The 12,240-nt window shown below is 43.1% G+C and overlaps 1 protein-coding gene across 1 annotated transcript in view; it reads left to right on the top strand.

The window, feature by feature from the left end:
- The window catches only part of LOC141984007 (MFS-type transporter SLC18B1-like), a 39,455-nt gene that overhangs the window by 11,425 nt on the left and 15,790 nt on the right, over positions 1–12,240 (top strand). The window contains exons 5-7 of the mRNA XM_074946955.1: positions 3,495–3,642; positions 5,949–6,105; positions 8,425–8,561. Of these exons, the coding sequence (XP_074803056.1) occupies positions 3,495–3,642; positions 5,949–6,105; positions 8,425–8,561 (442 nt within the window). The remainder of the gene's footprint in view (positions 1–3,494; positions 3,643–5,948; positions 6,106–8,424; positions 8,562–12,240) is intronic.

The raw sequence follows: 12,240 nt of genomic DNA, 5'->3' as shown, positions 1-12,240 counted from the left end.
CCCCTCCCAGTGGAGGTATCCTGCAGGACGTAGGTTCCCCAGGGCTGGGTTCCTCCAGCCCCAAAATCAGATGAGCACACACACATTAACAGAGCAAGTATGAGTGGACTGGGTCAATCAGCACTCTCAAGCTGGCCCTTATGTCCCTGGGCTCAATAGCCTGGGCCAAGCAGCACTTCCAAGCTGCCACCCTTGTATGCCACAGGTACTGCACTGGAATAGAGTAAGCCTGAGCAGACTGGGTCGAACAGCACTTCCGGGCTGCCACCCTGATATGCCCCTGGACTTGGCGGACTGGGTCTAGCAACACTTCCAAGCTGCCACCCTCATATGTCACAGGTTCAGCACATCCCTATCCCCACTTTCTTGTCACAATTGTTCTGGTAGTAACCCACTTGATGAGCAAACCCCACAGTATTTTGGAGCGCTACAGGGATCTTTAGCTTAGGTAAGAGAAGCGTTGCTGCAGAGTAAATAGGGAAGCCAGAAACACAAAAGAGTAAAGATCAGAGAGAGGGAGGGAAGCAATCAGCTTAACCATAAATGAGTAATCAGCATAAGATGATGTTGGAGACTTAAAGCCCAGGAGGTTGTCTTGTGTCCGAGATCAAAACAATGAGTCTTGGGGAAATAAAACAACATTTTGTCCATCACCGAGGGAACAAAATGGACAGTGCTTTCAGCTTCCATGAAAGCTGGATCCTGGCCTTGAGGCTGGTGATGCTGAGAGGTTGCTGTAGGCAAGAAACTTAGCTTAGGCAAAGCTCAGAGACTAATCAAAACTTTTAACAGGTGGGAAGAAGTGTCATACTTATTTGTAACCTGTTCGCCTTTCACCATTTTAGTCAGTTTCACTTACGTCTCTGGGCTTAATCAATAAGCTTATTCTTGGGTTTATTATAAATTCATCTCAGTGCTTTTATACTTAGTAAAGTGTGAATCTTGAACTGAAAAACAGGCTGATGAGTACACTGTCTTTGGAGACGGCCAACTTGGTAATTTCTGCGAGTGTCTAGTGACAGGATCTGGATATTACAGGGAACACTCTTCTAGGGAGCATGGGGATTACAATGTTAACCTGCAGGGTACAGTAAAGGCTGGCACAGCTTCTCCAGAGATTGTTTGGGTGGCTAACAAACTGGTGAGACAGGGAGTTGGTACCACTAAGTTGGTCTTTCTCTTGCTGAGACAGGTGGCTAACTAACTGACTCGTAATCCTGTCCACTCCGAGAGAAGAAAACACTCCAGCTCTGTTTCACCAATCCTGAGTGCCTCCCACCCCAGTTCTCTTTGGCCTTTCTAGTGTGTCATGTATGCACTGGCTGCTGCTTCACAGGACTGGAAGAATGAATATGGTACACATGCCCATTCCAACTGGGGTTCATGCCTTGTAGCATGTACCACCCGATCACAGAATTGTCCAAAGGGTTCTGGGGCTGCAGGATACAGTAGCGTGGTGGGGCTCAGGGTGTGGGACTGGAGCAGGAGGTACAGATGTAACTGTGGTTGGAACCTTCAGTCTCACTGCCCTGAGCACAAGCAGCTTCCCTAACCTTTCTGCTGCACTTGATTTTTCTCCTTCAAGTGTTGCTTCGGCTCCAGAAACTATACTGCCAATCTCTTCTAATGTGCTGCAGCCTCTCTCTCTGTCAGCCTGGCATATGTCCTCATCCCATTGGTATTACTGCTGATGACCTGGTTTATCCAGGGTGTCAATTATCAATTCTTCTTTCCTGCTTCCTCCTTGATCTCTGTAGCCGCATTTGGCTGCCCCCTCCCCTGACCCTTAAAAAGGTCCTGGTTGACTGACTGCCCTGCAGAGGTGAAAGGGCTGGCAAGACAAATGGAAGAACACATTATTATCTGAGTATTTCAAAAAGAAGCTTGACTTCATCTATAGCGAAAGTCAAGGTCAAAAATGATACTTTGGGTTTTATTCTTAGAAAAAGTTGGTTCTTAGATACTGTTGAGAGTTGAGCAGAAACCAATCACATTATGATAAGGTCTGACTTACAAAATCAATTTAAATTATTTCTAATATTCCAGTCCATTTTTTCCCTTGTGGTGGAAGAAGGGCGACCACTTGTCATGGTTTACTACCTATGGTTTTCTAATCATTTTAGACTTATAGTGCCTGGCCAGTACATCTACGAGTGGAAGGGCCTATGGAGGAGGCCCTAATGAGCATGCCCTGCACTGAAATGTGACCACCCATTTGGAGTCTGTGCTCCGGGAAAAGTTTGCAATCATCAGCAAATGGGATTGTGTGGAAAACTTGTGGGGAAAGCAACGGGATGCTGAGTTCACTTGCAGATAGTGAAGCCTCCCTGCAAGCTCCCTGCAGTCCTGCACTGACCCCAGTGCAGCTTAAGCTTACACTACAGCCCCCATAATTACATACAGACACCCCAGGTCAATTTGGACTCCTTATATGGCACCCACAGACTATTCACACACACCAAGGACAGCCTGGATTCCTCATAGGGCATCTATAGCCTAAATAACTTTTTACCCCTCCCCTGTTTGGATCATAGCTCAGTAAAAGGGACTGAAAAGCACCCCCCTTCCTGGCATCTTTCTGGACTCCTAATACAGGACTCCTGGAGTAGATACAACCCCAGGTGCATTTTGGACAGTTAGTAAGGCACCTGTGAGCTATAAATTCTCCCCCATCCCCATTACAGCTGAGAGTAATTGGACAGCCAGCTTGGCATGGTCTAGTGGTACCGATTTGTATGGCATTATGTACTATCAGTAAAAGGCTCTTTATCTCCATAAAGCATCTTTGACACAAGGGGAGGGGCTGAATATTTAGTAAAAAATTTCATCATAACTGCTTAACTTTTTGTTTTCACTTCCCGAAATCCATTTTGAATTCAATGTGGCGGCTGGGAGTGGGGGGACACAAGGGTGCTGGCATGTGTTTCGCCTTTAGCAGCTACATGCTGCTACCCCCAATAATCATTTCATTGGGGCATAAGCCAAAATCGACTCTTCCATATATTATCTCATGTTAATTCTCCACCCATGTCCTAGGACCTGGGTCTGAGAGCTTATTGACCCAAGTCAATATATTTGTGTGTGGATGCTAAAGGAGGTCTGGGCTCAAACCTGAGTCTTAGCATGGATTTACAATCCAGTATAGACATACACTAGAGATACTGGAGCTTCTAATATATCAAATACGTGCAAAAGCTGGAGCACCCAAGCAGGTCCTGGGACAGCACCTTCCACAGCACCTGAGAGTGAAAGTGGAACAGAGCTTCTCATCAGGACACTGTCCCTGGACTCTGGAGGTGGGGGAGCCTGCATTGCCTGCTAGGTGTCTAAATGTTTCAAGCTCTTTCTTTATGTGATGGATAGGTAAGAGTTATTCCCATTTGAAAAAGGGCAAGTGACTTGCCCTGTGCTTTGACCACTAGACCATACTGTTTAAAGCTATTATCTTTTTGGTTTGTTTTGTTTCATTTTGTTTTGTTTCCTTGTTCTTTCAGTCTGTTGGACAGAGCACCTGATGGGCCAGTATTCATTGGCTTGTGTTTTCTGGTTAGAGCGATGGATGCCATGGGCTTTGCTGCAGCAGTGACAGCTTCATTTTCTATTCTTGCAAGGGCTTTTCCCAATAACATAGCTACAGTAATGGTATGTACAGAACTACACATGATGGCCGAACGTCCAGAATAAAAGTTTTAATGACTCTCCTACATCTTTGTGCATTGTGCGTACCAGACAGCCACTGTAACCCTACAGATCATGTCAGGTGTCTAATATAAGGTCCTCAAACTTAAAAAGCCTGACAAAAATCTCTAATTTGAATTAAAAAAAACTATATATCCCTGGATGAATAATCATGATTCAACTGCAATAAAAGTTATGCAGGTCCTGGAACAATGGAAGGAATGAGGATATAAAACTGAGCTAATTCAGTAACATATGCAGGAGTGTTTTTTTTTTTTTTTTTTTAAAGCAAAACAAAAAAAAACCTTCATGTCTTTCTGAGGATTAGTTGAGGAGGGATTTTTGATTATGTTCTTTTTGTGATCCATTTACCGATCTTCTTTGAAACATGGGTAGGATACTGACAGACAACGTACAATCTGAAAGCTTTTTAAAAATGCAACCACTTAATCTAGTCTTCATGAAAACTGAATTCCGTATGTCATATGACATCACACAACAAAGGAAAATGGTCTGGCTTATCCTACAGCTTTCTGCTTAAGGATCAAATCCGCTTTAACCAGGTGCTTCAGCAAGAAGTTAAACCATCACATCTGGGATTTTTTTTCTTCTAAGGTTCCTCCATTCTAGTGGGACTAGGGTGACCAGATGTCCCGATTTTTATAGGAACAGTCCTGATTTTTGGGCCTTTTTCTTATATACGCTCCTATTACCCTCCCACCCCCTGTCCTGATTTTTCACACTTGCTGTCTGGCCACCCTATGATGTTGTGTCCAGCTGCATTGGTGATGGCTTCACTAGGAGTAGACAGAAGGGAGGGAGTGCTGACCAAATCCTGCATGATACTAATCCTGTGCCCTTGCTTTAAAAACAGCAAACCAGTAGCAATGGGAGGAGGGATCTAAGAAGTGGATATGGCTGGAGACTTGGAGTAGGAATTGGTGCTGCTGTTCAATTAGATAGAAGTAATCCTAATTTTTTGGGTGTATGTGAGCAAATTAACTCAAAGGAGACCAAGTGGAGACACAAGTCTGGTATACATTTAAGTTTTACCCATATTTTAATTATGGGTGGCCTTTTTTAACCAAAATAGTCAGTGGCAAAAGCCTTTGTGTAGACACAGGTATACTAGTGTAAACGTGATTTCTACCAGGGCAGTTTTCTCCTTCCTGCATGGGAATAATGATACTGGTGAAAGCACTACCCATATAGTGCAAGCAGTACATCTTTCTAGTGTAGACATGCCATTATGTGGGTTTTCTTGTCACTGTTCTATCACTTCCCAGTGGATATTATGCCTAACGACTCCCTTTTTTATTTTTTTTTCCCCCCCAGGAACATTTCTTAGCCTAAGTATAGGCTGATCCAACGATGTAACTGAAGGGTAGTCAATTATTTTTGTCAAAATCCAAATTTCTTGGTCACGGTCCAGACTCCAGAGAAAATAATTATAAAACATATGATAAGTAAATAGATTTTGGGGTCCATTCAAACGCATCTGGTGGTCTGGGTTTGGCCTGCGGTCCGCCCATTGACTACCCCTGATGTAACTAATGGAGACTAATAGTCTCCTCTTACAATACTAAGTCCACATAGGCCCCCTTCATCCTATTCTTTGAGGGAGCATCTGATAAAAGAAACCAAACTTAGTGGGTCAAACATACCCATTTTGTGACTTGATGGACTTCATTAGATAGATGCAGGGGCTGAACTTGACCAATTGTATATAGGTAGAAAAGTGCTTCAGCTTAAGGCATTTTTCACCCAAGCCGCAAAGAAGTGACCTGATGATGATCAACTGCAATATGCTTACTAAGTTCTCCCCTTCAGGTTCTAATGTAATTTTGTATTTGGGAAATGTAGTCACTTCATTGCTGGCATCCCTGCAGATGTACTGGGTATATGGAACAGCAATGGAGGTATTTTGCCCCAGGAACCAGGTATGTTAGGCAGTACTTGAGTGGCTAATACCAAAAAAGTAAGAACTATACTTGGTCCTGTCCTCTCTGTGCTGTAATAAGAGGATCAGATTCCTTTACCTAGACAACTTTTCAGACTCCTTTTGCTGTCCTTGCATGTGAAGGTGGTTGTTGATGGATGTGATTTGTTCTAGCGCTCGATCAATGACAGAGCCTCGCTTCTATCTAACCAACCTCATCACACTGAATGCTCCTCATAAGAAGTGATTTTGTCTCCAGACTGTTGCTGAAGAATTCAGATGCACCCAAAAATTGATGTTTGTTCTCTCTCTCTCTCTCCCTCCTCTTTAGGGCAGTCTTGAAACATTTACAGGGCTTGGACTGGTGCTGGGCCCACCTATAGGTGGCTTTTTGTATCAGTCCTTTGGCTATGAAGTCCCTTTCATAGTGCTAGGATGTGTAGTGCTGATCCTGGTGCCTCTGAACATGTACCTCTTACCAAAATACGGTAGGCTCTTCTCCTTCCACTTCCTTTGCTCAGTATTTCAAATTTGAGATGGATGGATGGATAGATAGATGCATACTCTAGTAAAATATTTTAATTCTTCTTGTGTGTAACTATCTGTATGAGATTCCTGGAGCTGGATCAGGCATAAGAAGTCTTTTATGCAAAATTGCAACTGATTTTAATGGTGCAGGATCAGGTCCTTGTTGAACATAACTAAAAATAATGGGTGCATGTGGCTTGGAATGAACCAAATGTTTTCTGTCCATCCCTGTAAATGCTAGCTTTCTCTGTTGCATTGAAATGCAGTGAGATTTTTCTACATGTCTCTCTGGGCTTTGGGACTGGAAATGATTAGTTGTCTTTGCTTAATAGCATTTTGAGGCTAGTTGGAGGCTTACAGTACCGAGGACAAAGGGATTCCAATGTATTGTATGCCACACAATTCAAGATATAATTAACACATACAAGAGACTCCAGCTGCATGCAGTATTTTGAACCCTGACGCGTTCTGGGGAGAAAAGGTAGCTAGAAGTTAACGGTCCATCTAATATGAACAGCCTAATATTAGAAGGTAGTCATCACCAGATTGCTGGACTATAAAACTAATGGAACATTGCAGACGTGATAACTTTGGAGGATAATAACTGCATGGCTAAACACTTGTGGGCTTTCTATAAAGCTTCAAGTGAGGGGATGGTAAGTAACTATAACAAATCACAGGAGAGAAAGCACATATATATAATACGCACGTTTCAGAGTAGCAACCGTGTTAGTCTGTATCCGCAAAAAGTCTCTTAAGGTGCCACAAGTATTCCTGTTCTAACAAATTTATTTGAGCATAAGCTTTCGTGGGCTACAGCCCACTTCATCAGATGCATAGAACGGAACATATAGTAAGATTATATACACACATACAGAGAACATGAAAAGATGGAAGTAGCCATACCTTAATTAAGATGAGCTATTATCAGCAGGGGAGGAAAAAAAAACTCTTGTAGTAATAATCAAGATGGCCCATTTAGGCAGTTGACAAGAAGGTGTGAAGATACTTAACATGGGGAAATAGATTCAATATGTGTAATGACCCAGCCACTCCCAGTCTCTAGTCAAACCCAAGTTAATGGTATCTAGTTTGCATATTAATTCAAGCTCAGCAGTTTCTAATTGGAGTCTGTTTTTGAAGCTTTTCCTTTTTTTCTCCTGCTGATAATAGCTCATCTTAATTTAATTAAGGTATGGCTACTTCCACCTTTTCATGTTCTCTGTATGTGTGTATATATATCTTCTTACTATACATTCCATTCTATGCATCCAATGAAGTGGGCTTTAGCCCACAAAAGCTTATGCCCAAATAAATTTGTTAGTCTCTAAGGTGCCACAAGTACTCCTGTTCTTTTTTTTACACATACATATAATGAGTCTGTATCCTGCTTACTACCACTAGATGGGATATGCTGGTTAACCATTTGTCTGTCTTTGAAAGATGTGTATAGCTTGGATATAAATACTCTGAATTATGCAGCTTTGGAATTTTGCTATGTGGAAGTCATTATACAATAGTCATAGGTTTTGATCTTGTAGATGATGCATATGAGTAGCGGTCTCATTGTACACACATCGAGATCATGCACATATTGAAGTGTGCGCAGGAGCAGGGCAATGGAACATAACTTAGAAATGAAAAGACATCACAATGGCACCTGAAATGTGTCTTGTCTAGAGTTCGTATCCAAGGTGCAGGAAGCCTGATCAGGTAACTGCATGAATACACTTATGAATTTGGTTTGACAACTGAAAATCTTTTTTGTTTTGGTAGCACATGTCTGAACTAGGAATACCCTGAAAAGGGAGAACTTCCACATGTGGTTTTATGATGCACAATGTGTTTGTTTGTTTTTTCTTTTTAAGGCCAGAATGAATTATTAGATTATCTAGTTTGATTTTATGTAATGGCAGATGGTGTACTGTAGAGAAATGGCTGTATTTAATATTTTTGCTTCACTTAATAGGCAATAGCTCAATTACTTTAATCTAAGATGAAGGCATTAAATAGACAAATTAACCGGGGGGGAGGAGGAAGAGAAAACAGAACTTAATTTTTGCTATCTTCCAATTTTGGAGGCTTTAAAAAAAATGTCCATCGATGAGCTGTAACATTCTAAATTTCGCTTCAATTTGTGTATGAGGTGACCATCTTTAAAGCAGTGGGAGTGGGAGAATACCAAATCTTGGAAGCAAGAGAGTGGGTTATGGGCATATCAAATTAAACACAACCCATGCTACCAAAAGAACACAGTTTCTTGTCTTCTCTTAAAACAGATGCAATCGCTACCAAGGACTCGTTGTGGATGCTCGTTACTCTGCCAAAAGTTTTATTTCTCTGTTTTATTAGATTTTCACTAAGTGCGTGTTTTGGCTTTCTGGATCCCACTATGTCACTGTTCGTTTCAGAGAAGGTGAGTCATCTTAATGTGCAAGAGATGGGTTAATGACTTCAGCAATATGGAGTACTTTAATTCAAATATTTTAAAATGGATGTCCTAATAAATTGGATTTTTTAACAAATGTGCTTGTCATCGGCATTAGCCAAGCTTAATACTGTATATTGTTGACTTGCCATTCAGAGTAATTTGATTTCCACAGTGCTCTCTTTTAAATTTTTTTTCCAGTTGCACAAGTTCCTTCCCTAAGGTATTCAAACTGTGACTGCAACTCTCCCTTTTATGCACCCCTGTCTGTCAGATAAAATGAGTAAATGCTTTGTCCTTGGGATAATAGTCACTGTGACAGAACATTGTCCTAAGCAAAAGCATCTTATTTTGGGGCTAAGCTGTTTTGGCTCCACCTCTGCTTGTAAAAACACAAAACACACAAACTGTTTCAACAGTCTGTTCTGCAGACGCTATCTCGGCCTTGTCACTTACCCATTAAGATGGATAATGTAACTTGTTTGTATGCTTGTATGACATGCTGAAATAAAGTGCCTGCTAACAAAATCATTAGGTATGTATTAATGATGTCATCATTGTATTTCCCCATCAGGAAACTTGAAAACCAAGCTTAATTGCAACTTTGCCAAGTGCAAAATTTTCCTGATTCTTTTCCATTTACAGTCTCTGGATAAGATGAACAGATAATGCATGTGTGAGTGGCAGGGGGTTCATGTGCATGTGATTGGGTAAGAAGAGTATTTACAGACTTTGAGGTTTTAATTGAAATAGCTGCAATCTTGGAATATTTGAATTGACTGAGCTCTTCAAATCTAGAATTGTGAATTGTTCATGCCATTGGCCTATAAAACTAGGGAAAGGCAAATGACAAGCGAACGAAGCCTACTCTACAATATTTTAACTTCTTATTCTATTGTTGTTGAATCACTGAGACCACTTTCCTCTCCCTCCCATGCCCTGTTCTGAATCTCTCTATATATTACAGAGACAAAGTGGGTAAGATGATCTTTTATGGGACCAACTTTTGTTGGTGAGAGAGAGAAGCTTTTGAGTTACACAGAGCTCTTCTCCAGGTCTGGGAAGGGTATTCAGAGTGTCATAGCTAAATACAAAGTGGAACTGCTTGTTTAGCATAAAAAATTAATACATATTGTAAGGGACCATTCAAGGTAAAGTGGCCTATTAACACCCCTCCAGTCATAGAACAAAAAAGAGTGGGGTTAGTGGGTTACAGATTGTTGTAATAAGACATAAATCCAGTGTCTTTATTAAGACCTTGATCGTAGTGTCTAGCAACATTATGAATTTAAGCTCAAGGCTCATCTTTTGAAAGTGTTGCAGAGGTTTCCTTTGAGGAGGAGGACTGAGAGGTCAGATACGGAGTGATAGTTTTGTGAAAAGTGTTCACCCAGGTGTGATATGGTGTTTTTGTCTATTATCACTTTTCTGTGCGAGTTTATTTGACAGCATAGTGATTGTCTGATTGTTGGGGCATTGAGTGCACTGGATGAAGTAAACCTCACATTGTGATAGGCACGTGTAGGACCACTGTATCTTGAAAGCTGTGTTGTGGTGAAGTATTTATAATTATAGCAGTGGAGATATTCCTTCTGTTGTTCTGGCAGGGTCTAGTGCCATTTTGAGTTGGTGGGCCCTAGTCTGCGGGAAGCTTGCTTCTGATGAGGAGCTTAGTGAGGTTGGGGGGAGGGGGTTGCTTCAAGGCCAGAAGAGGGGGTTCAGGAAAGACTTTTTTTTTCAGGATGTGGTCCCCATTGAGCATGGTTTGTAATTGTTTAATGATGCCCTATACGGGCTCCGGTGTGGGGTGGTAACTGACAAGTGGGTATATGCAATCAAAATTTTTGTTTGTTCTGTAATGGAGCAAGCTCTCTTGGGCTATTAGGGAGGTCTGGTCTGTGATACGATCCTCTTCTCTGGTGTAGTGTCCTTATTTAGTGAAAGCGGCAAAGAGTCCTGTGGCATCTTATAGACTAACAGACCTATTGGAGCATAAGCTTTTGTGGGTGAATACCCACTTCATCAGATGCACGTAGTGAAAATTTCCAGAGGCAGGTATAAATATGCAGGCAAGAATCAGGCTAGGGATAACGAGGTTTGTTCAGTCAGGGAGGATGAGGCCCTCTTCCAGCAGTTGAGGTGTGAACGCCAAGGGAGGAGAAACTGCTGTTGTAGTTGGCTAGCCATCCACAGTATTTGTTTAATCCTGAGCTGACTGTGTCAAATTTGCAAATGAACTGAAGGTCAGCAGTTTCTCTCTCTTTGAAGTCTGGTCCTGAGGTTTTTTTTGCTGCAGGATGGCTACCTTTAAATCTGCTATTGTGTGTCCAGGGAGATTGAAGTGTTCTCCTACAGGTTTCTGTATATTGCCATTCCTAACATCTGATTTGTGTCCATTTATCCTTTTACATAGGGACTGTCCAGTTTGGCCGATGTACATAGCAGAGGGGCATTGCTGGCACATGATGGCGTATAATACATTGGTGGACGTGCAGGTGAATGAACCGGTGATGGTGTGGCTGATCTGGTTAGGTCCTGTGATGGCGTCGCTGGTGTAGATATGAGGGCAGAGTTGGCATCGGTTTGTTGCATGGATTGGTTCCTGAATTAGTTACTATGGTGCGGTGTGTCATTGCTGGTGAGAATATGCTTCAGGTTGGCAGGTTGTCTGTGGGTGAGGACTGGTCTGCCTCCCAAGGCCTGTGAAAGTGAGGGATTGTTGTCCAGGATGGGTTGTAGATCACTGATGGTACGTTGGAGAGGTTTTAGCTGAGGACTGTATGTGATGGCCAGTGGAGTTCTGTTTGGTTTCTTTCTTGGGCTTGTCTTGCAGCAGGAGGCTTCTGGCTACACGTCTGGCTCTGTTGATCGATTTCCTTATTTCCTCGTGCAGGTATGACAACCCAACATAAATGCTTTATGACAACCCAACATCATCAATTTATCAAGAGTACCCCTAATTGCAGCTGAATTATCTGGTCTTTACAAGGGACCAAACTTCTGCCCCACCACAGACCCTGATACCGTACTAACATGTGGGAAAACGAGAATAACTCTTCCATTGACTGCTTCCAAGTATTCTTTCACAACAGTGACAAAATCACCCACCACTATTACATCCCCACCCACAGTCATAAGAAAAAAAGAATCATCTGACTGGACACTTAAGTTTCCTCTAAGCTGCTCAAACATGTGGCCGTGCAGCAGCCCATTAAGTGTCACGCAGGTGCTCAGGGCTGCGGCGGGGAAACATGCTTCTCTCCCATCCCCGGACCTGCTGGGGTGGGGAGAGGCACCTTTCCCCGCCACCCCTAGCCCAGCCCCACCCCGGACCTGCTGCGACTGGGGGAGAGGTGCCCCTCCTCCTTCTCCCCTCCCCCAGCCCGGACCTGCCGTGGATGGGGAAGAGGCGCCTATCCCATGGTCCCAGCCCTGGACTTGCTGCGGCAGGGGGAGAGGTGTCCCCGCCCTGGACCTGTTGCAGCTGTGGGTGGGAGAGGCACCCCGGCCGCAACCCAGACCGGCCCAGACCTGACGCGGATGGGGAAGAGGCACCTATCCCGTGGCCCCAGCCTCGGAGCTGCCACGGCAGGGAGAGGCACCTCTTCTCCCCCCGAACCCAGGTGCTGCAGCCAAGAGAGAACACTTGGGGGGGGGGTCGTCTCTC

Source organism: Natator depressus, chromosome 3 (assembly GCF_965152275.1).
Source record: "Natator depressus isolate rNatDep1 chromosome 3, rNatDep2.hap1, whole genome shotgun sequence".
NCBI lineage: Eukaryota > Metazoa > Chordata > Testudines > Cheloniidae > Natator > Natator depressus.
Note: the sequence above shows the minus strand (reverse complement) of the source record. Positions and strands in the feature narration are given on the sequence as shown.